At 40.5% G+C, this 27,995-nt stretch overlaps 1 protein-coding gene across 4 annotated transcripts in view; it reads left to right on the top strand.

Moving 5' to 3' along the window:
- The window catches only part of CPED1 (cadherin like and PC-esterase domain containing 1), a 202,951-nt gene that overhangs the window by 64,816 nt on the left and 110,140 nt on the right, over positions 1-27,995 (top strand). For all 4 annotated transcript variants that reach the window (XR_004645491.1, XM_034768566.1, XM_034768576.1 and 1 more), the window contains exons 7-15: positions 210-378; positions 11,158-11,300; positions 13,143-13,215; positions 15,147-15,311; positions 17,677-17,781; positions 21,108-21,277; positions 25,097-25,156; positions 26,363-26,430; positions 26,809-26,853. Coding sequence is in view for 3 of the 4 variants with exons in the window: in XM_034768566.1 (XP_034624457.1) it covers positions 210-378; positions 11,158-11,300; positions 13,143-13,215; positions 15,147-15,311; positions 17,677-17,781; positions 21,108-21,277; positions 25,097-25,156; positions 26,363-26,430; positions 26,809-26,853 (998 nt within the window). In the remaining variant the exon portion in view is untranslated. The remainder of the gene's footprint in view (positions 1-209; positions 379-11,157; positions 11,301-13,142; positions 13,216-15,146; positions 15,312-17,676; positions 17,782-21,107; positions 21,278-25,096; positions 25,157-26,362; positions 26,431-26,808; positions 26,854-27,995) is intronic.

Raw genomic sequence — 27,995 nt, 5'->3', positions numbered from 1 at the left:
TTTATCTGGGAGTTACGATGAAATAAATCCTCCAAGTAGTAAAAACAGACTTGGTGCAAAGCATTGTTCCAACCTACTTGGTTTAATCTCTTGTGTCACTTCACTGGGGAAGAAAGACTCCTATTTTCAGTATTCTTATACCTCATTTTCCTTTTCATATAGAGGAAGCAAGCACTTTCCTAACACGGTGGATTGTTCTTATTTTGCAGGAGTTCTATACCAGCTCCAGCTGACCACAAGGAGCTCTTTAAAGCTCAAGACCTTTCCATCATCATCAAAGCGTATGTCCTAGTGACATCCTTAACACCTTTGCGGGCATTCATTCATTCAACTGCCATTGTCCGGCTTCCTCCCAAGAAGAAGCACTTTTCTGTAAAGGTAAAACTCTTCTTTTCTAGCTGGTTCATTCACTCAAAGTGCAGTGGTAGAAAGGCAAACAATTTAGTTCCTCTTTCTTCTTCCTTCATTATTAGCCATTCCTACTGAACACAAAATATATTTTTCATGGATAGCTTTCATGGATCAGACAAAAGAGCACTGTTTGGTTTGCAAAGGAGGAGGGAGTATTGTCATGCACAATGGGATTATCAGGGCACTTCCAAGTTTTGGCTCAGCTGTGTGAGCACAGATGCAGAGCTGTTGTTACCCTTTCAAGCCCAACTGTGCATACCCTGCAGTGCTGAAGCTTCTTCTAGATTGGTGTTAATCCACTATGAAAGACAGTAAAATCAATATCTAAAATAAGGGCCAGTTTTGGATCTTTAATTTTTTGAACTAGAGATATCGCAGAGTTGCACTTCATGAGAGAAGTGGTCACAAACTAAGGAAAATGCTCTGTAAGGTGGAATGGGCCTCCAGTGTGCCACCCTTAGAATCCTAGGGTCTATGAAGATGGATGCTTTATAAACAGGCTTGAAAGGATTAGATTTTATCAGTAAATGCCAGTAAATGTTGCTTTCACTGCACACACACAAATCGTTGGGAAAATATTTCCGTCAGTAATAATAGAAATTTACAGCTAGGCAAAGTAAGAAAAATGCACCTTGAAAACTTATTAGAGTTTGACTTAAAAAGATATTCACGTTGTGTATTTTGACATGTGGTGTTGACAATTTGTGTTTTAATGGTTATAAAGCTTTAACTTTTTGAATTTCAGTGTCTATTGTCATTAAATAATTGTCTTCCCCTTCCCCACACTCAATTTCATGCAATTCTCGAAACGTAAATTGATAAAAACTTTAAAAATGCATAAAGAAATAAAAATCGAATCCTGCCAAGCCTATGTATAAGGGCCTAAAATAGATTAGATCTTGTCATGTCCAGGTGGCTGGGGAGAGACCATCTGCTTTCCCCTGTCTATCTTGCCCAGTGGCACATGCCTCCTCATGGGTATCCTGCTTCTCCTTTGTTCAATTTAGTGAGAAACTGTGCTTGCGACATAGCAGCTCTTCCTGCAATGCCAGAGGATCTGCTGCCTTGTGGATCATTCCATCCTTCCTTCTGCAGAAGGGAGGCACTAGGGCTGCAGAGTTTTCTATGCAGGGCCACCCAGAGGATTCAGGGGGCCTGGGGCAAAGCAATTTTGGGGGCCCCTTCCATAAAAAAAGTTGCAATACTATAGAATACTATATTCTTGTGGGGGCCCCTGTGGGGCCTAGGGCAAATTGCCCCACTCCTCCTTCCCTCTCTCCCTCCCCGCCCGGGCGGCCCTGGGAAAAATAAACATTTCAAAACCTTCTGCATCTCGGCACAAACCCAGTTTTGAGAAAACTTCTTTTCAAGTCACCTTTAAAAGGTATCACTGGTTCTCAGCATCAGCTAGTGCTAAAAGGCACTAAAGCTCATTAAAAGGGTTGGACAAATATTTTCCATCAAAACTTTTTTTGGATCGAAAACTAGGGGTTTTTAAAAAGCAGAAAAAATCACGGACAATGTCTGCTTTCCTTCAAAATTTTTTGTGTTTTTTTTTTAATTGAAAAGCTGAAATTAGTCTGCCAAAACCTGAACATGGTTTGGGGTTTCAGAAGCGTGTGGCCAAGTATTTGCTGCTTGCTGTGTTTGATTGTTTAAAGAAACAATAAAAAAATTCTGCTTAAAAAAAATCCAAAACTTTTGAACCACCTCAGCTTGTGACCAAACGCCTGAGCCCATCCAGTCAGAGATTTTTTCAGGTTTCTGATATTCTGCTGGCTTCCTTGACTCATATCTGTCTCCATAACTTTGGGTTCATTTAGGTTAGAACATAAGAACATAAGAATGGCCACACTGGGTCAGACCAAAGGTCCATCCAGCCCAGTATCTTGTCCCCTCACCGCCCCCCCCCGCGCCCCTCCAAACACCCCCCCGGGACCCCACCCCCCACCAACCCTCCCTGCTCCCTGTCTCCCATGACTGCCCCGATCCCTATCCATCCTCCCCTCCCCCCCCGCTGAGTCCTGACAGACCCCCGGAATGCCCACGATCCAACCCCCTGTTCCCCATCCCCTAACCGCCCCATCCAGCAGCGCTGTCCAGGGCCACTCCTGGGTTATCCCCGCCTCTCCCCTCTCTCGGAGCCTCAGCGCGCCGCATCCAGGAGCTGGCCTGGCCCCTGGACAGCGCTGCAGCGACGTGGATCTGGCGGGACCGAAGCTCGCAGCCTCGCCCCCTTACCACGCAGCTCTGACTCGGCGGGAGGATCTCAGGTCCCGCTGGAGTCACGCCCCTGCAGCGCTGTCCAGGGCCGCTCTTGACACGGCATGCTGAGGCGCTGGGGGATGGGGGAAGGTGGCGGCAGGCCCGGGGGAGCCTCAGACATTCTCATGGGGCCAGGGACCCCTGCGGGGCCTGGAGCCTGGGGCAAATTGCCCCACTTGCCCCCCTCTGGGCGGCCCTGTTTCTATGGGTCTCATCTGGAGTGTTGGAGTAGCTCAACTCCTGCACCATTGCTTGAGGGTGGAGGAAGCTGTTTCCCCACTTGCCCACAAGAAGATCCCCAACTGAGTCACTTGGGTAGGGGGCATGATTTGGGTCTTAATCAGCATGAGTGCTGGCATGATGCTAAAATGCCAGAATCCTACTATGATAATGCTAAAAAGTTGGAGCATATTGAAGCCTATGAGGTGATAATGTTACTAATTTTTACCATCTCCCTTGTGGAAACTAATTGGTCTTCCTCATTTAAGTCACCCACTGAACAGACCTCTGCTTCCTCCGAGTTTAATTTCATTTTAAGTTAACTGAAAATATTACAAGTGTCATCATTATAATCCCGTAACTAGGAACTAGCTTGGAGGATAATAATCATTAGTAATTGTGGCATTGCGCATCAGCCACCATTTACAGAACATGCTGGCAGCTGAAAAAGCTATAAAAGTGATTAATAATAAAAGAAGTAGCAGCACATAGACAGTAGTTCCAGTCTGGTTACTGCTTCTTCCACAGCTTTAGACAGAGTTGTCAGAACAGCAAGAGTTATACAAACAAGAGTCACCAGAGAAAGCACTTCTATAGTAAGAAGCAACAGAGGGTCCTGTGGCACCCTTAAGACTAACAAGTATTGCAGCATAAGCTTTCGTGGGTGAATGCTCACTTCATCAGACGCAAGTGGCATTCATCCACAGAAGCTTATGCTGCAATACTTCTGTTAGTCTTAAAGGTGCCACAGGACCCTCTGTTGCTTTTTACAGATTCAGACTAACATGGCTACCCCTCTGATACTTGACATTTCTATAGTGATGTACATTTAAATGCAAATTAATACAATGATGGAGAACAGGATATATTAGGCTGCCTCTAACTATAAACAGTATATTCTATATAGAGCTTGAGAGAAGTCAGAGAGACTCCAAGAAATAACCATTAAAAGCAAGGCACTGTATAATCTAACAATAGAAATTCTCTAGGTGTGACCAGCTAGCATATGTGGAAAATACATAAAGGATTTCTGGGCTTGATACAATGCAGCATCAGAGGCACTGTGCAGGAGAAGCAGAAAATAGCACCTTGTTCTGGAAATGATAGTGAAAAATTAAATGTTTAAAATAAGTATTTTTCTCCCTGTCTGTAAGTCAGCTATAAACCATTTTGGCATGATCGTAGAGCATATTTTCAATAAACTTCACAGAATATTCAGCCAAACCTACAATGCCAGTTACCACCTACAGCAGACACAATGAGCCAGGACCTCTGAATGAAGTCAGTGGAGCTATGCCAATTGATGACAGCTGAGGAATTTGGTCCATAATAACTAGAAATATTCAACTTCAGCCACACGTTTCTGAAATGTGGGATTTCTTGGTGAAGTATCTCTCATGTAAATGAAGGAAAAAATGCTCATTACTTGTTGTGTAGCTCCAAAATGTCAATAGTTTACAACAGCAGTAAGGGTTTTCTGGGGCCTGTTGTTTCACTGATTGACATAACAGCCATTAATATCATTGGGAATTGAGCATTCATACAAAAGAGATATAGACCTGGAGAAAATTTGCTAGTAGTGTTGTTTACAATGTGTCTCTCCTGCATCCTCTTCCCAAATAGCTCAGTCTCTTCAATTTAAAAAAAAAAACCTTGGCACGGACAAGACTGATGTTAGCCCATGGACTGTCAGCAGGTTTCTTTCTTTCTTTATCCTCCCACGCTCTCAGGTGCAGGGGCATTCACCAGTTTCTGCCATTTATTTTAGTCTTGTGCTGGTCTGGTCAGGCTTCTAGCATGGTGATGGATTGTCAGCCTGTATGAATTGCCTGAAATAATGTTGTACACCATTACTCACATATCTGTCTGATATGAAACTCACTAGCATGTTCAGAAACATATATAAACATTTCTCTGCTCTGCTGGTCTATTCTGCTATTCATTACTAGTAAGAAATTGACCTGGCACTGGAGTTCACCTTGCTAAAAATTTACTATTGCAGACAAAATATGTTTATGATATCATCTGGCCTAATAGGCACAAAAGTCTTATACTAGATGTAGTAAGAATGTGGCTGATATGTTGTTGAGAATTTTAAAAAGAACCTAAACTTATTACATATAAAATGCTTGGATCAGAGAAGACATATAAGAAGTTGAAGTTTAGTAAATTAAACAACATTGTATGATTGTGTGGAAAATCCCACCAATTTAAAAAAAACCAACTATTGTAAATAATTCTTATAAATCACTTTTACTCGTCCTGGTTATAGTGATTGCGGTTTACAGTGACTTTATCCACCATCTGTGCCTTAAAAAAAACATAAACCTTGTAAAATAATTGCATAAGGTACATACCAAGGAATCTATGTCCAGTCAGTGTGTGTAATCATTCCTGTTCATGTTAGGGGACATTATGCACTCTCACTGAGCAAATAATTGACACCTAAATGTTTTCCTGTATATTGCCAGTGCTGATGTGTGAAATGCTCTTCACTAGTTAATTACTTCAGGGTTGACAGGCCATCCAGTATTCACCAAAAAGGGAGACTCTTAGGCCCGGTCTGCTAGGTCATTGGGGGTGGATCGATCTAAGTTACGCAACTTCAGCTACATGAATAACGTAGCTGAAGTCGACGTACTTAGATCTACTTACCGCGATGTCTTCACAGAGGTAAGTCGATGGCTTACGCTCTCCCGTCAACTCTGCCTGCGCCTCTCGCCCTGGTGGAGTACCGGAGTTGACAGGAGAGCACTCGGTGGTTGATTTGTCATGTCTAAACTAGACGCGATAAATTGACCCCCCCACTTAATTGATCGCTGCCCATTGATCCAGCGGGTAATGTAGTGCTTTGCACTATCTTATGTAGTACTTGAAGATTGGACTTGTGTCCACGTGTGCACATTAGCACTTTAATTCTCTGGAGCAGTATTCCCCTAACTGCTCTTCAAGATCCTGGTTGTGGCTGAGTGGTAACCAAGGGTTCTGTCTTTTTTTTATTTTGGCAACACTTGCATAGCTTATCATGTCCATATAGAATTTTTGTATTATATTGACAGGTTTTAAGAAAAAAAATTAACTGATATCGGTGCTTTAGAGTCTTAGAAAATGGTTTAATTACTCAGGTTAACTATTCAGATCTATTCACCCTCCTACCCCATCATCTTTTAGAGGAGGCATTTGCTTTCACATGGCTCCAGTCGTGTTTCATGGGAGAGCAGTTGGCACAGAGCTCTGCATCATCTGGTGTTTTACCTTATGTAGTAGGTAATATTTTGCACTGCCACAGGACTGGCTGAGAATCTGACTCCATGTATGTGCACATGCAAAATGGGTAGTTATGTGCATAATAGTTTTCTGGGTCTAATTACACATTTTGTGAACTCATGCAACTTGAGATGCTCATCTTAAAATATTGTTCAGAAGTAACTTTCAAAGCATGCAGCACACTAAAAAGAACTTATTGAAGTTAGTTGCTGTTGTGTAACAGTTCCATGGTGTAAGCCAAAATTACCAACCATTGAAATTGTCTCTTGTGTATTGTGCATTTGAAAATTTTAATAAACAAGATGTTTTTTCCAAGTTAACATATGTGCAAACAAAACTGGAACAGTATGCTCTCAGGAAATATGCCTTCTAATATGATTTGGGGATCTCACTTAGAGCTGCACATTGTGAAAATCAGGTTATAATATTGCCCTCATGTGGCCTCTTTGGATATTGCCTCAGGACCTTCCAAAAATAATTTTTAATGTAAAATAGAATTAAAACATACCTGTAAGTAAAGAGCAAAACTTCTGACACAACAGAAACTTTCAATATTCCTCCCCCCCTCATTTTATTTTATAAGGGTGTTTTAATTACCCAATTTTTTCCTTTATTTCTTTGGCAGAAGCAGATGTAAAAGAACTCTAGGTATCCTTAACTCTCGATTGGGTTTTGAATTAAGCTTGTGGTATAAATGAAATTAGGCCCTGATCATGCAAACACTTATGCCTGTGCCTAATTTTACTACTGTATGTTGTTAAGCACTCGCATATGCGCTTGCAGGATCGGGGCCTTCATTTGTAATGTTGCCATAGTTGTTTGGTTCTAAAGTCAAAAACCACCTCTCTCTCTTCCCACCCACTACCTCTAAAAAATTCCAACATTTTAAGTGAGAGTGTATTTTAGACAGGAAAGTAAGATTATCATCTTACCCTCCTAACTCACTTTTTTATGCTCTTTTCCTCGCTTACAAACTTCCAGGAAGCATATCTTTACTGGTAGAAGTCCAGGCCACTCCAAAACCTAGTGAGAAGCAGCTGCTTATTATTGGGAATTATATTTCCCCTTCCAGAAACAGAATCCTTGGAAGTTTGCCCCCAACCTTCTCCAATAACGGTATTTTGGGAAGGCCCATGTCTTCCCCCGAGGAACAAGAGGACCCATGAGGAATCCTGTTGGTGGGTCATCACTGCTGTTCCAGATCATCATTTCCAAAAGCCAGGACCATGATTAGGAAGCCATAGTTATTCCAGTCCCCACTCAAAGTACATTAAAGTCAATGGAGATCATTAGAGGAAAGGTTGTTAGAAGCCTTTTTTCACTTCCTCCCCACCAGCAGAAATTTAGAAAACATTCTCAGGAATTACTAGTAACCACTTAAATAAGTGGATAGTTTAAAATAAAATGATACTCAGAGAACATTTTCCACTTAAATGAATTAAAACAAACTTTAGGTAGGATAAATTTGTGGCTTAATCTATTAACAGTCCTCCTTTAAAACTAGTTTATGTAAGAAAAATATGCACAAATAGGAAATTTACTATACAAAATAGTTGAATAATGTCTTGGTTTCCACCTTCATCAAGTGCTATGTCAAAGGTACAGGAAAATGGCATCACATAATAATAAATCTGGGCTAGAATAAATAGACATATCCAATAGCCAGCACTATAAACTAATGATAAATTACTGCACTTTTTTCTCTGTGGTGTATTCTGGAACCATTGTTTTTGATTATGGGTACATTTTTCTCCCATTACATGTTACAACTTTTTCTACTGACAATGATTCATCAATCACTGTAGGTAGAAGACCATGTGTAGATAGATCTATGTGTGGCAGTGTGCAGTACTGGGGATAGAATTATTGTGGAATACGTTTCTTTGGCCTTTTTGCACAGATCCAATCTGTAGGTTGGGAGATGCATTCATTATCCTGGTTTTTCCAAATGTATTCTCAAAGAGGCTTGTGTGTGTGTGTGTGTACACATAAATACACAAATTGTGTGGACTTGGCGAAGAAATATCATTAAGCATAGCTATTTTCCATGTGGTGAAAAATAAAAGGAACAAATGCAGGAAAGCTAACTAGAGGTAGAAAGGTTTATGTTGGAAAAAAATGTATCCTATTAAGAAGAACTTATTCTTCACTAAAATAAAACACTCAGACATTTTCAAAGAAAAAACTGTCACATAATAAAGCCTCTGCAGCTATGCATATCTCGTTAGCAGTGAAACTACAGTGGGATCACTGCACAGTGGAGCACTGTGACCCTGGCACTCTGGTTTGCCAAGCTGTCTACATATTCCAGCCCATTATTGCTTAAAATGTAGCCAACAATATGAAAAGGAGACATATATGTCCTGCCTTCGGGAAGCAATTCTTATCTCACAACATGTTCTCCTTGCATAAAAGGTATTCTTCAACATACATCCTCCCATACAACATACATTTATTGCAGGGTTGCTTAAAAGTTAGAAAGCAGATTCTATGTCACCTAAGATCCAACCCACCAGTTCGTACTGGTTCTTAACTTGTTCTGTACCTTTTCTTATTTCTGTTTTGATACCACATTCCAAACCAGTTGCCTATGAAGGTGCCTGTATTAGGACATTGAACAAATGTATCTTGCCTTTGACAGGCTTTATATTTGCTAATGCCACGTACGGTAGGGTAGAGAACCCCACTTGCCCCTCACCGAACCCCAAGCTCTTGTTTTTTTCCACAACCTCTGAAGAGGCAGGAACTTAACCAGAAGTAAATGCTGCACCCATGTTCAAGGCCAATGACTTTATCTGCCACCTAGCCAGGAAGGACACAACCACAATTAGTAAAAGGGACTAGCAAAGAGTTGCATGAGAAGTCACATGTATAACCCCAACCTTAATATGAGTCCTTGACACTTAAATAACAAAATAGCCCTAACTTAACAACTAGTCCAAATGGCCCTCCAGGCTCCATTTTACAATAGAGTACCTCCTGCCTCTAGCACTGTAGTGTGAGCTCGCAGTCCTAGGCTTGGTTGCCTCTCAAGGAATCTGTCCCCATGGTCACCATCTTGGTCAGGGCTGCTTCTGGACTGTTCTCCCAGCTTGGCTATGTCTGTGCACCTGATTTGCTATCTGGATCAATCTCCCAGTGCTGGGTCTGGCTGTGATTAGGCTTTTTCCCTCCAGCAGCAGCAATGCATGCTATCTGTCCATGCCCTGTAGCTTTCTCCCAGAGCCAATCAGGTGGCCTGCAAACCCCTTCCCTGTCCTTGCTTGAGTAGAGCTGAGCTCTTGCTCTGTAGCAGTTCTGCTTCTCCATTGGCAGGTGGGCTGGCCGCAAGTGGCATTTCCTTCCAGTCATCTAGCAAAGCAGGGCTCTGGGGGCAGAGGGTCAATCAATCAGGTCTATAGGGCTGGCCCCTTCACACTGCTGATGTATTGAATGGAGGCTCCCAAAGAGCCTCCTGTACTGAGATTCCAGCAGGGCTGCTACAGTTTGTACCTGGCTGCAACAAACCCCAGTTATGCCAGCCAGTGATCTCCAGAGTACAGCACTCTCTGGCCACATCGTCTCCTCAACACACCCCTGATGTGGCCCCTAAACTGGGGTTGGGGATAGAAGAGGGCAGTGTAGAGATGTCTAGAACAATTCTACCCCAGGTCATGGAAATCCTCAGCTACAGCAACTTTACGGGCCTTTGGGTTGCTTTGGTGGCACAAAGGGATCATAGCCAGCCCCAGAATCTGTCCCCACAAATTCATTCGTAAAGAATATCCAGGAGCAGAAGCTAGCTCAAGGGAATAATTAAATGTAAACAAGCTAAAGCCCTAGTTGTGCCACACGTCTGATCTATCCATGAGCATGCATGCGTGAAGATTGCAAATGGGAAGTATTTGATTAAATCATATGTCGTCTGCCTTTCAGGCCTTTAATTGAATATTCAAAACTCTGTGTGTGTTTTTGAGAAGTACAGTAGAATGAAATAATTTGTGTCACTGAGCCCACACAACGCTTATTTAACATGACTGGAGGTTGTTCGGTTGGTTTGTTTAATCTAACACCAAAGAGGAATAAGAAAAAGCATGTTATTGTTGGTTTAGCCAATTCATTCATTTTTTCATGACTTACCCTGAAGCAAAAGTACTTATAATATCACTGCACTGTAACGATGGGCCAAATGCAGCTCCTTCCACTGTAAGCCCAAACACCCCTAAAATCAGCAAGAATTGTATTGGTCCCACTATGTGGGGGAACTGTGCTCCTCCTGTGTTCTGCTCCATTACCCCTCTTTCTGCTGTGATGAGAAGGGTGGATTTGGGTGAGTGGTGGGAGTAAGTTGAGGGGGCAGTGGTGTACAGGCCAGTGGATATGCCAATTTGGGGATCCCTGGGGCTAAACTCCTCATGTAAGGCATATGCAGGAGCCCCATCACTATTACATGGATTGTTGTATTAGTAATGATGTGGCTGGCTACATGATGGGGTGTCGGTGGGGGAAAGATTGCTTTCACCCTGACTGCTCTTCCATCCTCTGCATAAAGCTTGTTTACTCAGGCTCATGGCTCATAGCCAAAGGGGAAGACATCAGCATTTGGCCCAATATGTTACCAAGAAGAAAGGATTTGGCTTTGAATATGTTGCTGCTGTCAAGTTTTTCTACTGCAGCAGAACTAAACATGAGAAGTTTCCACTTCATGTAATATGTTAATAGCAAAATGTTTTATGAAAATGAATTTGGGCTGTGGGACTTCTGTGTCTAAATGCAGTGCCTTCTGGTACCAATTAATTCACAGTTTGTTTCAGATTTGCTTCTTTATAAATGCAAATAACTTCTCTGCTAGAATACCGAGAGAACATTTAATTTCATTCTTCATTTAATGTGGGACCTGGTAGCAAATAAAGCTGGCATTCTTATGCAATTTTGACATCTGCAAGCCTTTTAATGTATGGTCCTTAAAAGTATAGTAGGATAAGTATTTAAGAATTTGTGTAACATCTTTCACAGCTACAAAGATTTTTTGAGACATTCTTCAAATCCAGTTCCCCTCAGCAAGCCTTTGATAATATGAAAGAAACGATAAGTAAACTCTTACTGGTAGCTGAGGCATTCAGTGAATCACCCAACGTGGGACCAAAGACCTTCAGTAGGTAAGAAGCTACCAATAAATAAATGCTAAGTTATTGTCAAGTTCTTTAGAATATTATGGAAAGTAGTTGAGTACATAGATTCTGCTGTAACAAAGAAACTGATATTTCATACTTGGTATTAGAGTGAAATAATGTGTTTGGCGAATAGAGAGCTTAAACAGCAGAGGCATCCAACTTTCTTAACTTGAAGGCCAAACATATTATTTCAAAAAAAGTCAGATTCTGTGTCCTGTTCTACTTCTTTTGTATTGCTCAGGCAGCACAAAGCAAGCAGAAACCTCCCATAAATGGGGGAGTCTCCAAAGGATGTGAAGCTGGCATAGCTGTCTCCTGTGCTTCCCTACTTTGAGCCCCTGATGTAGAGGGTGTTGAGGGATGAAAGAGTGAGTTGCTGAAGCTTATTGTGCTCCAGCTGTCTCCATTTGGCATATGGTCTTTTGGGGACTGTAGCTGACTGGTGCAAATTAGAGCAGCCCCTGGCAGCTATAACCAGGACTGGAGCAGGGAATTGCAACTGATCTGAATATTAGCACAATTTTAGAATACTGTTCTAAGTATTACACCTCATGAAATATGCCTTAATAATACTGTATCACTTTTTTATTGGATGATTAAGTCATTGCAGTCATTCCTACTGGATTTTTTAGTTTTATATGAACCAGATACTTGACTTTTTTATAGTAAATATACATGTTTTATACAGCTACCTTAGGACCTAGTTGTTGAGCAGCAATAAAGCTCATTATTTGTCCTAAAGTAGTAGGAACAAAACTTTACAGAATATATTGTGTGTGTGTGAGAGAGAGAGAGATACTGTGACTATAAATATAGAGTTATTTTAAGAGTTGTGCAAAACCAGCTAGTTTTGGTTCACATTGTTTCAACAAATCAAATTGATGGGTTGGCTGTTTTATGGGACATCCAAGTTTTCATGTAGTTCCAGGCTCATATGAATCCACAATCCCACCACGCAATTGCAGCAAAGACCATTGGGGTCACAATGAAACTCATGAGTTTTGCTACATACTCACCCTTATGTAACATCTATTTTCCCCAAAATGTCATCCATCCAGTTGCAGAACCCCACACTCTCCAGCAGGCACTTCCTCCCCCTATATCGTTCCCCTCCCCCAACACACTTAGAAACCCTCATGTACCACTGAATGCACTAACATTAACAGAGGAATGCCTAGATTAAAAAGACCCCATAACATTAGAAATCCCCATTCCATCCCCTGTCTCTGCTCTGCTTGGTGCATCTGGTGGTGTATTAGGTCTCAGAGTAAAATAATGGGCTTCTGAAGCAACAACAATGGATAAGAGTAGCATTTCTCAGTGCAGCTACTGTTAAATTGGGTAGGGAATGAGTGGTGGGCAAGACTGTGTTTAACTATATCTTTAAAGTAAAGTTAAAAACTGGCCAGTGTGTGTGTGTATAACTTCTCTCTACTGGATGGGATCAGTATTGTTAATCTATGTATCAGAAGTACTACATTGCTTACAGTCATGGAGGCTCTCCATTACTCCATTGCTAGAGGAACAGGGTTCTGTCCTCTCTCTCACTGTCCGGTCCTAGGTGGCCATGGATTTGTTACAATATTTTTAACACATAACCCATTTTACTTGGTCTGTTAAAAGAAACAACAGTGAAAATCAACCTAATGGCTTGAAGTCGATAGGCCAGCATCTCAGCTGGTGTAAACAGCATCACTCCATTTAAGTCAACGAAACTGTGCTGATTTTCACCAGCTGAGGATCTAAACCTATCTGCATGTAACTTTATTGACTTTTTCTCTTTTACAGTTATCTCACATGCCATGTTCTTGTCATGTTTAATTTCAGATGCAGTCTATGTTTTCAAATGTTAACCTTTGACATTGGGTTCAACACTTCCATGTATCCAGTAGTTCTTGAGGTAAGCAAGTGCCAATCACATTTTTTTAAAATGTGTAACATTTTTTAAAGCAAGTAAGTGATCAGATGGATGGAGGGGATTTATTTTCAGTATTTTTTTAATTGTTTCCCCTGGGGTTCGTAGCTTTCCAAACCCAAAAGAAGGAACTGGCCCTTCCCAAAAAGAGCATAGACTAAAAAGAAAAGTACAGTAGAGAATTGTCATTTATTTGCACAAATGTACAAATAAATGTGTGAATACATTAATAAGTGGAGTCTTGGGAGTGGAAGAGTTGTTAAGGGACTATGGAATAATATTGACATCTACAGCACTAAGATCTCAACAACATCAGTAAACAACCTGGCTAGAAGGCATTGTGGCCTAGTGGAGCAGGGACTGGCTGTGGAACGGGGCTCAATCTTAGAGCACAGCTTGGCATAGGTGACTGGAGGAGGCCGAGGTCTTGGGAATGGCTGAAATGTCTCCCAGTGCAAGTCTAAATGCTGCCCTAAATTGTGCTGGCTTGTACTGCTCCCCTAGAGGCCATTATGCCTACAAAGATCTATGGAGCATAACATACTCTGACCTCCATCATGCTGCCTTCCGCTTCCCAGACCACCCTGACATACCCTCTACACCATGAGGAAGAGGAATGTGGTGGAGAGCCCATTATGCCAGCTTTGTACCACCTACTATTCCCCCTCCATCAGAGGAATTCTCGGCTGTCCCTTTAGGGCAGCTTTCCAGCTGTTTTGCACTGCTTCAGGGAATTTAAAAAAGCTGTGTCTTCTTTTGTCTGCACAAAAGAAAAAAAAAGGAAAAATATATTTTAAAAATATCCAGGGATGTTCCAGAAACAAAATTTAAAAAATAAATCTTGATTAAAAAAAATCAATTTAGGTTGCTAAGTGAAATCGGTGTAGTTTCCTATTACATCATCTACAAAATGCAAAGAAATGAGTAGACATAGTAAACCTTGCACTGTCCACAAAATAAATATAAAGACATTGTTCTTATCAAGTATAAAGAAATGCATATTTCATCACAACTTAATAACTTCAAGTTGGACTCTAAATAAATATAGTACTTTCATCAGTAATCCTCAAATCAAAACCCTTTTGAAAACAGAAATTCTTTCTACATGCTATAGACATCTCTTGATCACCCTCAAATGGAAGTCAAAATAAATACATATTTTAGATCATGTTCTAGTAAATCACTAGTGATAAATGCTTTCCTATGAAAATATGTGTAACAACATTATTCTAAAAAAAAGCAATTATAAGTACTTCTAAAAGAGATCTACTGTCAGCTACTAAATATTAACAGATATTAATACCGTATTTCTTAGACACATTTGGATACAGAAGTAAAGAAAACAAGAATGTTATATATAAACCCTGATGGATGTGAGTTGTAGTTGTGTTAGGGTTGTAAGATGAATTTCTTTATGATTGATAGAAATGATGTGATTGTTTGTTATGTCTAATGTAAAATTTATGTCCTTAACTATTCAAGTTACTAAGCATTAAGAACTTGAGTTTTGTGTATAGCATGTAGTCACTTAGCAATCTTCACTCTTTAATTTTTTATATATATATAAAAAGGCTGGACATTTTTTAAAAAGTAGGCTTCAAAAACATTAATTTATATGACAGTGCTATGCTCTTCTCAGTGCACTAGAGGTCAGCAAACACTATGATGTGTAATTGTTACAGAAAATGAAGTACAGTATTTGCTGTGTTACAATTCTGCTTATTGTATCAGAAGTAATATACATATGTAAAATACTACTACTTTATTTGTTTACCATCTCTGTGCATTTGATTCCTTTTTTATTCATGCCCTTTATGATTCCTTTGAATAAATAAATAAATAAATCTAGCTTAGATATATCAGGGAGCACCGGATTTGATATAAAAACTGTACGTTAATTCTTTTTTTTTTTCAAGGTGCATGAATACTTTGACTTTCAAGTTGATGACTTGAATTTTGAGGACCAAACTGTAAAAGAATTTCTTCTTGAAGATACGTTCAAGTTTCTCTTGTCTAATAAGTCTTCAACTTCCAGTGTCTTTGAGGCTTTACAGAACATTTACAAATTAGCTGTGATTAAGGTAAGAATGGATTTCGTAAACATTTTTCTTATTACAAATTAATTGAAAATATTTAATTCTAAATGATAACCTTTTCTTTGTGAGGGTTTTTTTCTAAACTACAAAATGAAATATTTGTTCAATCAGAACTTTTTGGGGCTAGTCAGAGTGGTATGAAACTGTGAAAAACATATTATGATGACACCTTGCATGGAATTTTCTTTCTTTTTTTTTTTTTTCCATTTTTCAACTCTCAAGAGTTCACTTTTTCAAAGCTGCAATAGTGTGAATTTCTGTGTGTTTTCAAGTAAAAGCAGTTTTGCTTAATAATGGGACCAAATTCCCTGTTTAGTATGCAGCTTTTGTGAAATGTTTGTGAATACAGAACTAATTTCAAATGATCTATAAAATACAAATCAGTCAAATTTCAGCACATCATATTTCTCTACAAATACTACACATCCCTTTGTGCTAGTTATCTCTCACCAGATTCTCTCTTATACCAAACTAACATTGAACATAGCAGACTTGGAAGAAGGAAGAGCTATCAGGGAGCTTGTTTGGTCTCCCCAATTCTTTGCTCCAGCCCTGGCTCAGGTTAGCGCAGCTAGGGGGCTGCTCTAACTTTCACCAACTTTCCCTTGGGGTATGGTGCCCAAGGGACTACGTACCAGCTAAATATAGCCAAAGCAAATTGGTCTCCACCTAGGGTATGCAGCAGCAGCAGATTCATATGGCTATGATATAGCTGTGGTGATGGTGTGTAGCGTGGACTACCATGTTGAATGTTCCTTGCAAGTCTGCTTCTTTCAGCAAGAGTCATTATGGGAAGATTTAGACTTCTTAAATTCCTCAAAATTGCATCTTTCAGCCTGATTCATGGTTGGCTGCATGCTCAGCTTCCTTTGACTGTAGCTTTTTAAACCTATAAAATCATACCATCTTCTCTACACTGGTCATTACCCCATCATTGCAGTCGTCTTGTTCTCAGCTGGTGCAAGACTGCAACTTGCTGGGATTGTCTAAGTATCTCCTTATTTGTGACAAAATCAAACCTAACCAACAGATGTTAAGAACACGTCGTAAGTTTTGATGCTGAAAACTGTTCTTTCTTCTCCTCAGTTGTTATTAATGGCCATGTTTCTGCTCCATATAAAAAAGTTGTCATCACTTTTACATTGGACACTCTTGTCTTAGTTGTCACACAGACATCCAATCAGCTAAAGATAGGCCTTTAAAGATGCTGAAATGCCATTGATGCAAGATTTATCTGACCTATGACTTCGGATATAGAACCTTCTGCTGTCAATCAACTACACAGATAAATTAAACTATTCACCCATTCAGTGTCAGTGCCATCTACATGCAGTGTCAGCAGGTCATTTGTTTCCATCTTATAAGAGGCATACATAGCTTTGGTTTTATCACCATTGATCTTAAGTCCCATAGATTCTGCAGTTTTTCAGAGTTCTTCCAGCATCAGTTGTAGTTGGTCAGTAGTCTCTCCTAGTAAGGCAATATCATCCGCATAATCAAGAGCCTCTAGAGACCAATCTTTAAATTTCACACCTTCTACTTTGGCCTCAATCAATTTGCCATCAGATCATCTATTAGAACATTAAATAATATAGGCAAGAGAATTTACACCCTGGCCTACTCCTGACTCAACTGGAAACCAGTCTGTAATACAGCCATTGACCCTCACACAGCTAAATGTGTGGTGGTACAGTTCCTCCACTTGCCACACTGTGTCCTCAGGCACACCCTGCTAGTGTAGCAGTATCCACAGTGCTGATGGATGCACTGAGTCAAAAGCGGCTGTAAAGTCTATACACATGTCGCTAACTTCCTTTTGTTGTTCTAGTCATTTTTCAGGAACATGCACAGCATGTGTGGCATGGATTGTAGATTGATCTGTACAGAAACCACAGTGACTGTCCCTCATTTTTGGGTTGAAACAGAATTTCAATCAATTCAGTAGTATGGTCGTAAACACCTTCCCTGGGATTGACAGCAGTGTTATTCTCCTATGATTTGAGCAAGCTGATGGCTCTCTCATCCCCAGGGTATGTCTACACTGCAATTGGACGTGTGATTGCAGCTCATATAGACATACCCATGCTAGCTTTAAACTAGCTAGAGCATCTAAAAATAGCAGTGAAGATGCGGTGGCAATGATCCTGGCAGGGACACATACCCAGGTTTTCCAGGTGGACTTGTACATCCTACACTGAAGCTTGTGCCACTGCATCTTCACTATTATTTTTAGCTGCACTAGATAGATCAAAGCTAGCTTGGGTATGCCTATACAAGCTGCAATCGCACATCCACTTGCAGTGTAGATGTACACCTAGTACACCAGGTACTGCTGTCTTTTCTTTTGCAGGAGGAAAACTACCGGAAGGAATATGAGCAATGTCTGTCTTTAGAAGAGATAAATTCAATGATTCATTTTATAAAAGAGCTGAAGAGTATGGGACAATTTGAACTGGTAAAGTAAACATTATTATTGTATATTTTTTTGGTATTGTGCAATTTCCTTTGATGTGATATCATCGGAGGGATATAGTAGTTCAACTGTAAGTTATTTAAGAAGAAAGTGTTTCTACTTTTTAAATCTTTGAAAACATTATGGATTTATTTTCTTATTTCTTATTGAAATAACTGTTAAAGTGGTCAGAATCCAGGTACTTTTCTTTAAGACATCATAAAATCATGATTGATTTAATAACGATACGACAGAACAGAATTGTAGTACATCACAAGTTTTTAATTTTTCAGAAGGATGCTATCAGGTGCCTAAAGTTTAGTACATGTGTAACTGCAATATTGCTGCCTATGCTTTAGCTATGAGGTGATGGTGTGATGCAGAGGGGGGCAGCAAACAGGGAGAGAGGATGGAATGGGAAAGGATGAAGTTTACAGCAATAACATCATGTGGATACTCAGTTTGGTCATGCGTACGTCTTGTGGATTCTGCCAGTTCTTCCTAAAATAAAAACAAGGAGGATAACAGGATAAGAGAGAATGTCAGACTCATTTCTTGTGGAGCTCACAGAAAAGGTGAGTGTTCTGAGGTATACAGATGAGAGAGGGAAAGGGCTTGATGAATCAAGTAGGTAGGAAATGTGTAGGGCATGATAGAAGGCTTGAAGACACTTAAGAGAAAAATGAACTAATGTGGCCCCAAGGCTGGCATTAGTAGTGAAATAGGCAAGAGGTGATGTGTTAAAAGATGAGGTCAGATAGCTATGGGCGGTAGAGTTATGTAGGACCTCAAAGGTGAGGACAGGAAGTTTTAATTTAATGCAATGGAGAAGATGGGAGGGGGTTAGTGGAGAGATTGCAAAAAAAGCAAACATGATTCTGGGATGTATTAACAGGTGTGTTGGGGGCAAGACATGAGAAGTCATTCTTCCACTCTACTCTGCTCTGGTTAGGCCTCAGCTGGAGTATTGTGTCCAGTTCTGGGTACCACATTTCAAGAAAGATGTGGAGAAATTGGAAAGGGTCCAGAGAAGAGCAAGAAGAATGATTAGAGGTCTTGAGAACATGACCTATGAAGGAAGGCTGAAGGAATTGGGTTTGTTTAGTTTGGAAAAGAGAAGCCAGAGAGGGGACATGATAGCAGTTTTCAGGTATCTAAAAGGGTGTCATAAGGAGGAGGGAGAAAACTTGTTCACCTTAGCCTCTAAGGATAGAACAAGAAGCAATGGGCTTAAACTGCAGCAAGGGAGGTATAGGTTGGACATTGGGAAAAAGTTCCTAACTGTCAGGGTGGTTAAACACTGGAATAAATTGCCTAAGGAAGTTGTGGAATCTCCATCTCTGGAGATATTTAAGAGTAGGTTAGATAAATGTCTATCAGGGATGGTCTAGACAGTATTTGGTCCTGCCATGCGGGCAGGGGACTGGACTCGATGACCTCTCGAGGTCCCTTCCAGTCCTAGAATCTATGAATCTATGAATTTAAAGAGGGGGTGACATGGTCAGAATGACATAGTAAGAAAATCATTTTGGAAGCCACATTCCACAGGGAGAGGTGGGGGCAATGTGGGTGTTGGGAAGGCTGGAGAGGAGGTGGTTGAGGGATGAAATGAGGAAAACCTGGGAAGAAATGTCAGAGAGGCAGAATGAGGCATGAGATGAGGGATTGGAAGGAGGGAGATAGATTAGGAGTCATCAGCATAGCTATCATAGCTGCAACTGTATGAGCAGATAATGCACTTAATGTGTAATGGGGAAAAAAGGAAGCTACCATGGAGAGATCCTTAGGGAATCCCCCAAAGAGGGTGTGGGGGAGGAGGAAAGATTCTGAAGGACCAATCAGATGGGTAGGAAGAATTCCAAGAGAGAATAGTACCAAAAAAGCTGAAGAGGGTTAGGGAGTCAAGGAATAGGGAGTGAGCAGCAGTTTTAAAGGCAGTGGGGAGATCCAGAAGAATGAGCATGGAGTACAGCTGCTGAGATTTGGGTCGGAAGAGATGAATGGAAATGTTTGTTGGGTATGTATTCGCTGGGGTGGAGAGGGGGGTCTAGAATAGAGTTAGAGGAGGGGAAACTGAGGGAATGGTTATAAATGGTCATTCAATGATTTTAGAGGTAAAGAGAGAGGGAGCTGGAGTGGTAGTTCACAAAAGTAATAGTTCCAAGGATCAGTTTTTTGAGAATTGAGGAACCAGACCATTCTGGTACTTGGAGCGGAAGGAACCAGAGGACAGTGAGAGGTTAAGGGTGAGATGGAAGAAGGAATGACATTGGTGCAGAGGTGCGGCAGGTGAAGGGATTGGAGAAAGTAGAGACCCATTAGTGACAGAAGAAAAAGGGTGCTGGGGATGAAAAGGAGGAGAGGGAGAGTGGGGAAGGAGTAGGGAGGTCATGACAGATGTTGTCAGTTTTCTTCTTGAAGCCAGTGAGATCCTGTGCATAGAGGGTGGAGGATGTAGGAGAGAGGAAGGCTTTAGGAAGGAGTCAGTGGCCATTAATAAATGTTTGGGTTTATAGGCATGGGACTCAATAAGGGAGAGGCAGAGCTGCTGGGCAAGGAAGGTGGTAGAACAGAAGGCTCAGAGGACAAATCTGTGTGTAGGAAGTCTGCATGGTGTCTGGATCTCTGCCAGAGAGGCAGGATAAGCAACAAGATCGGGGATTGGTGGGCAAATTATATGGAGGGAAAGAGGGACAAAGGAGTCAAGGATAGAGAGAGTGGTGTGAATGGACTTAACAACTGATCAATGGAAGTGAAGGAAGAGGAGCAAGTATTGGGACACAGAGTATGAGAAATCACGGGCATTAAGGGATTGAAGGTCCTGGAAGGTCATGGGACAGATGGAGGTGAGTAATGGTACAGGAAATGAGTTGGTAGCTACAAAGAGCAAATTCAGTAATGAAATATGAGAAAGGGAGCTGTGCTTAGTGATGGCAAGGTCTGTGGCATGGTCTTTTGGTGCAGGGAGGAGGTCATCTCCATTTGAGAGTCAAATAAGCAGGTGAGAGCAAGGACACAGAAGACTGAGAGATAAGGCTTCTGTTTCGGTACCAGTAAACATGGTTTTGCAAGACATGATAATCAGTATAACTTTGGGAATGTATCTTAATATGAATGCTAGGATGTTCTATTAAACCCATGTAATCTGTTCCTAATTTTTCTTAGCTTCCTTGTTATGTTTTACATATATAGTGTGCATCTCACCTATTGTAACGGTTTGCAGGACCAGACCCCGACATGTGATTTAGTCAGCGTTATAAAAGGAAAATCTACGAGAAAGTGGTTTTGCCTTTATTAATCTGATCCATATCAACTTTCTCTCGTTGCAGCTTTTCCCGTCTTCTGTACCCAAGATTCAAACTTTGCTGCATGATGTTTATCACATGGTAGACCCTATGGGAAAGCTTGGGTCAGTCCTGACAGTACATTGGTTTCTTTCCAATTTACTTGAGCAGTTCCAGTTCATGAAAAAAGAGGCGCGTCCAAATCTTTCAGGATGGTAAGATGGCTATTAGATAATATTTCTAGGGCCAGATCCTCAGCTGATGGAACCCAGTGTAGCTCCACTGACTTTAGGGGAGCTTTTGACTTAAGAGGGGCTATGCCAATTAACACCAGCCAAGCCACTGGCTCAGCATGTCTTATTATGGTGTATTGGGAGGTATTCCATTGTGAAGGTTGAACTGAATTTCCAGATAAATCCAGTTTGGGCCCCTTTTCTCCCCCTTCTAACACACAGGATTATTGGTGGCAAAATTAATGTGTGTGTGTGTGTGTGTGTGTGTACGGAGGGGGGTAGAATTTTTCTAGCAGTTTTGAAGTGAATATTCTGAATTACTATACCCTGAAAATAGGGATGTTTACTAGAATACAAAAGGGTCTCCCTCTCCTTGCCTGCAATTTTGAAGCCAAAACAAGAAAGAAGGCAGGAGATAAAAACTTGGGCCAAGATTTTCAGAGGTGACCAGTGATTTTGGGTTGTCACAGATTTTGGATGCCCCACTTGAGACACCTTCCTCTGAAAATCTAATTCTAAATGCAACTCTAACTTTTAATGTTATTAAGATTTCAAATAATAATATCAGAATGGCAGGTCGACTGCAGTGGGCTTAAATTATGACCGTGACTGCTGTAGTCTTAAGCTTTCACTTGAAATAAATAAATAAATAAATAAGGATAAATCTTCAGCCTTTCCTGTGTGGAAACAGATTTTTAATGTAAGCTAATTGTTTGTCAGTGGAAAAAGGGACATTTTTTTCAACCAAAACTGAAAAAAGTACTTAAACACAACGTTTTGTGAATTATGATTTATTAAAAAATACCAGAGGTGTTCATCACTGTTAGAAAATTCATCAAAGGTTTGGGGTATTTTTAGGGCTGTGAAGTGATTAAAAAAATTAATCATGATTAATCATGAGATAAAAAAAATAATTGTGATTAATCACAGTTTTAATCACACTGTGAAACAATATTAAAATACCATTTATTTAAACATTTTGGGGGTTTTCTATATTTTCAAATATAGGGTCAGGGCTGGGGGCTCTGAGCTTCAGCCCTGCATGGGGCGTGAGGCATCAGCCCCTCTCAGGGCATGGAGTGCAGGACTCCAGCCCCCTCGGGGCTCCAGCCACTCTCAGGGTTTGGGGTACGGGGCTCTCGCCCTCCCTCCCACCACAGGGAAGCTGTGGGCTGGGGCTTCTTCAGCCCCCCCATCTCCGCCATTGCCTCCTGCCCGCCCACAGGTATGCGATTAACGCATCAAAAATTAACATATTAATTTTGATTTCAGTTAATTGCGGGCATTAACTTGACAGACCTAGTGAGTTTGGTTTTTTTTACTAGATCATTGCTAGCTACAGTATTCTTGTATGGATTCCCACCACCTTCCTTAGTTGATGATGTGTACTTTCCATTTTAACATCATCTTAACAAAGTTTTTTGGCTGGAAAGAACAACAATAATGGTATTGTAATTTTGGTACTCTATATATTTCTTCTAAAATTGAAGAAATTCATATTTATTTTCCATACTCATTTTCTCCTTGCTAATGACATTGAGTGCAAGTGTACAACTCACCTACTGGTAATGGAGGTGATGTGCATGTATTGTATCCATTGTGAAATAGTGAGAGGTCTAGTTTCTGTTTATTTCATCCAACAAATTCTCAGTGTAATTGTGCAAATAAAAATAGTAAGATATTTCTTCCTACTTGGGGAATTTTGTCTGCAGAGGCATCATAGGATAGTCACTGAACAAGGGGGATACTGTAGGGATTCCTAAATTCTAATTCTGACTCTGTCACTGATTCATTCAAGTCACCCATGACTTGCTTTCTGTAAGTCAATTATCTTCTGAGTCTCAAATTGCCCCTCTGTAAAGTGGGGATTAATACTTCCCTACCACATGGGGTAATTAGTGTTTTCATGTTGCTTTGACAAAGTACAGTGCTATATAAGTGCTAAGGATTATTATTATTATTGCTAGCTAATTCATGAACTGCAATTCAAAGATGCAGCTGCTTACATTCAGAAATAATCTCTTGCCAGTTAGCCAAAATATTTAGCCTTGCATACCAACCTTTAACACTTTCAGTTCTAATCTAGGCTTTACTACGCACTTGCACTCAGCAAGGCCCCTCACTTCTTTTTTTCTTGAAGTTGGACATTTTTGTAGGTGTGTATATATGTGCATGTGCCATTACCTGCTATTATGTGGCACAGGTCAGCCTTCCTGTTCATATATTTGTACGCTCTAATGGCTAATCTAGTTGAGCTGTCCCTGTAGCTCACTGAATAGAGATTTGTGTTTTGGAAGTGGTAAGTAGGGCTGGAAAGAAAAGATTTCTATTTCACAACAAAAATTAAAGTTTCAACATTTGGTTCCATTCTGAGATGGAACAAACCCAACTTCTTTCAATTTTTTTCATCACAAATGGGGGGTAGGCAGCTATCCCCAGAATAGCCAATAGCCCACGTGTAGGTCACTCAGTTGGGATGTGGGACACCCAGGCTCAAATCCCTGCTTTCCCTGATTTGGAGCACGGACTTGAACCTGGGTCTTTCACATCCGAGCTGAGCATCCTGTCTATTCAATGAATTATAAAGTCATTCGTTGACTCTCTCAATCTCACCTGCAAGAAGTGTTCCACTTTGTATAAATAAATATTGATTGGGCGAGCAAGGGAGAAGGAGAGTGACTCTAGCCCAGGGATGTGGGAGACCCAGGTTTGAGTCCCTGTGCCAGAATCAGGTGCAGGACCTGTCGTTTGGTTTTGACAGACTTTTGTGGGAGAGGCTTCTCAGATCCAGGATCGAATTTCTGGTCAAAACAGAAAGAGGCACCCGCCGATAGCCAGGTGGTTAGCGCAGTCACCTGGGGTATGGGAGATCCAAGTTCACATCCTTGCTCCAAATCAGGCAGAGACTTGAACTTGGAGCTCCCAGAGAGCGCCCTCATGAGTGTCTCTTTATCTTACCAGAAATTCCATCTTCAACCTGAGAAACCTTCCCAATGAACATTTAATTGAAGCCAATATGTTTCTGTGAAATTTTTCAGTTGTAACAAATTGGCATTTTCTCATGAAAAAATGTTGCCATGAGCAACCATGGACTCTGTTCCTCATTGTTGCGCTTACTCAGTTGTTCAACACCTGTGTGTCTGTGGGTATGTCTATGCGGCATAAAAAAAAGTATGTTCTTAACTGGGATTAAAATAGCAGTGAAGACACGGCAACTTGGCCTTTAACTTGGATTAGCAGCTAGTTCAACCCCAGGCTCCCCTACATGTTCACTAACCCGAGTAAGGAACACACTTCTTTTTTGGCAGTGTAGACATACCTACTATGTAAATGGCTGTGAATGCTTGCAAACGGAAAAGATGTGAGTTTAGCTTCATCCCAAGGCAGCCTGTTTAAGTATTTTGTTTAAACTTAAAGCTTTCCTGAGGTTCATAGCCTTGATGAGTTTTGTTCATAGGGACTGTTATCCTGGCTTTCACAGATTTGGGCCAAATTTTTAATGGGCTCGTTAATTGTTCCCACTTATCGCCATATGCAAGATCTATGGTTTCATGTGCAAATTGGCAACTGCATGACCTGTTACCCCTTATGGATGTGTAAATGAACAGTTAAGGAGGCTCACTGAAAAATTTCCTCTTGATTTAGATTTTGTATCTTACAGCTCATGAAACCAGAGAATGAAGACCCTACTCAAAGGAGTTTACGGGTCAGCATTACTCATCCACATTTCCATCTACATGATTTATTTGCAATGTTAACATCCCCAGTGAAGTTAGTGAATTCTCTGCACTTCTTCCACAGGAAAATCAAGAAGAGTTCCAGAAACTCATCTCGGACCATAATGAAATGGTCAAAGCCCAGGTGAGAATGAACAAATAGTGAACTTGTAATGCCTATCATTACATCTGTGAACACCATCTCTGAAGAAGCCTGTGAATGTGAACAGCTGTAGGGCAGTTTCTGGGGAGCACAAGCCCAACACACATACACAGATCCGCTAAGTGCTGGCAGTAGGTAAATTAGTTGCCACTTTTCCTATGTCAGTGGGATAATCCTGAATTCTTTGTGTTTTGATGTAAGACTGACAATGATTCATTTTAATGGTCCTTTCTGCAAGTCTCATTAAAACATTTGTGGGGGTTGGCCCAAAGTAAGATTTCACCACCTTTCCCCCCTCCCCACACACACACACATAGAAAGTGGATTTATGTCTTGAAATCATAAACTGATGAACAGTAGGCTTCTCTGGCAATGCAATTCTTCAAGAGGACTTCAAAGGGAATGTTTGGGGGAAACATACTACTCCTGCCAGGAGCCCCTTTGGATCTCTTCATCTGTCATTTCTCATTGTCAGTCTAATACAGTGTTTGCATAGGGAAGAGTCTATTGTAAATTTACCTTGCCAGCCTCTAGTCATGTCCAAAAATGGATTTGACTCATTGTAAGAGGAAATCTGCTGAATTAACAAATTAGAAGTTGCTGACATATTCCTGAGTAGTTGCAGATAGTTAGTCTTCATTTGGTAAAATAAGAAAGTGTATGAATTCTAGCTTTAGGCATATAATTTAGTTTTGGATTTGCAAGTACATAGTCTAATATTACTTTATCTACTTCATTCCAATGTATAAATCCATACTAACCTAAATTCAGTCATGTGCCAATTACTCAAGTCTTCACTTGTCTTAAAGAAATTGTTTTTGTACAAATTGTAAGCTGAAGTGCATATTAAAAATGGGTAAAAAAGTAATGAACAAGCAATCCGAAAGCTTTTGTTCTTGGATACCCTTCCCCTCCCCGTTTTCCCTCCCTATTAAGCTGCTTTCTTGAGATTCATTTCTGCTTGTCTTGCTCTGGGCTACTGTTTATACAGGCTGTGAGTTTTCCATCATGCTCATTTCAGGTAAGATTGCTGGTATTGGGAATGTGAGTGCAAAAGGTGCATCTTTCTGTTCATAAAACTACAGTATCATGCCCCATGCCAAGGGAGAGAGGAATTTTTAAAAAGTGTTTTCCATGGGTTCTGTTCCTCTCATTGATCTAGAAACATCTTTACTATTGCATTGATAGGAATTCTTTCCCAGAAAAAGAAGGTGTTAAACAAAGAACTCCTTTCAACGTAATGAAAAATCATAAAGGTAGGACATCAGACTGGTTTACTTGTAACATACCACATGCTTTTCCTGTTTGTTCCAAAAATCTGGGAATGCCTGTGGTTGAGATGCACTGATGTGTTTCTTACATTCGTACTTTCCATTTAGAAGGTTGTGGCTCATTTACTAAACATAAAAGGCCGAATTCTATCTGCCTAACTCGTGAAAGTTGTTCCATGGACTCCAGTGGGTGTAGAGCAGGCAGCATATGGCCCAAACTGAAATGAATACAAGTGTCCCCTTTTATTTGTATAATTCAGTTATGTGTGGGGGATGAGGGTTGTTTTCTTTGTGTTCTGCAAATAGGGATTGCATGCAATGTGTACAGCAGAACATAGTTAATTGTTTCTGTCTGTCCTTTAGAATTGCATTTTTCCAATGAGACTAAAGAAAGGCATTGCAGTCATGGTAAGTCAAGATCTATATCTTTGTACTGACAGAACATGTGAACTTTATGCAAAAGGTGGCACTGCTTTAACAAATTTTATATAGTGTGTATGCAATTTTCTTTAGGGAATGGAGTACCATTAGGCCCTTAATAATGAAACATGGTTTATTAAGTAGCCAGAATTTTTATGAATCCATCAATAATGAGTCAGCTATGCAAAGTAAGCCTCAAGCACAAAGTTAGACATTGTTTTGTTCATATTCTAATGTTAATAGTTGAACATTCATTAATCTCAAAGCCCTTATGGTTTTTCTTCTGGTTATACCACTGACTGTCATGTAGACAGTTTTTCAAGGACAGATATAGTTTCTCCTTTTGCATACAGTTGTTCTTATGAAATGGCCTTTTAAACTTTAAATTTTTGGGTGCTCAATGGTCATACAGGATATTAGTTCAGTGCTTAACCCTTCCTGATCAAGTAATATCTGTTCAGGAATACAATATTTGTGGTTCTTTTGTAATGTAGAATGAAATACTTAAATATAAAATTAGACACACACTCAATAGTTTTTTTTCCCTTTCAACCTGCATTTATACTTGTTTTATATCCCTCACCACCATCAGCCATCCAGAATTCAATTCAACTGTAAATATATCATTGTACAGGCAGACCTCTTTGTTGCTATATCCAGGTGAAATTATGTGAAACCCAGAACAGTGCATACATGGCTGCAAGGACATTTGGCTTATTCAGGGATAGAGTCAGCTGAGTATCAGGCAAAAACAAAAGAAAGCCTTAGGGTGTTGCAGAGCTGCTCAGGGGATGAAGAGATCATCTAAATGAGCTCCGGGCATCCCACACCTTAGAACATTACTACTACCTTTACAGTGTCTAGTGCTCTTTTCCCCTCTGCCTAATTGAGGCTGTATTGTCTCTGAGAGTTATTTTGGGAGATGGAGACAAAGTGCTGCTTAGGGGTGAAGAATTTTCAACCCAATGGGCCTCATCTTCTCTCTGCTCCTCTCTAAGCTTTAAGGTCAGCCAGGGAGATGTCAGGCCAAGAACATTCCTATCCTGGCTGACTGACACCATGATTTCACCCCTCTCATAAGATTTTTCTTTGAAAGGTTCCCCTCCCTCCAGCGGCTTTAATTCTTAAGG

Source organism: Trachemys scripta, chromosome 1, assembly GCF_013100865.1.
Source record: "Trachemys scripta elegans isolate TJP31775 chromosome 1, CAS_Tse_1.0, whole genome shotgun sequence".
In the NCBI taxonomy this organism is placed as follows: domain Eukaryota; kingdom Metazoa; phylum Chordata; order Testudines; family Emydidae; genus Trachemys; species Trachemys scripta.
This window is presented reverse-complemented; position numbering and strand designations above follow the sequence as displayed.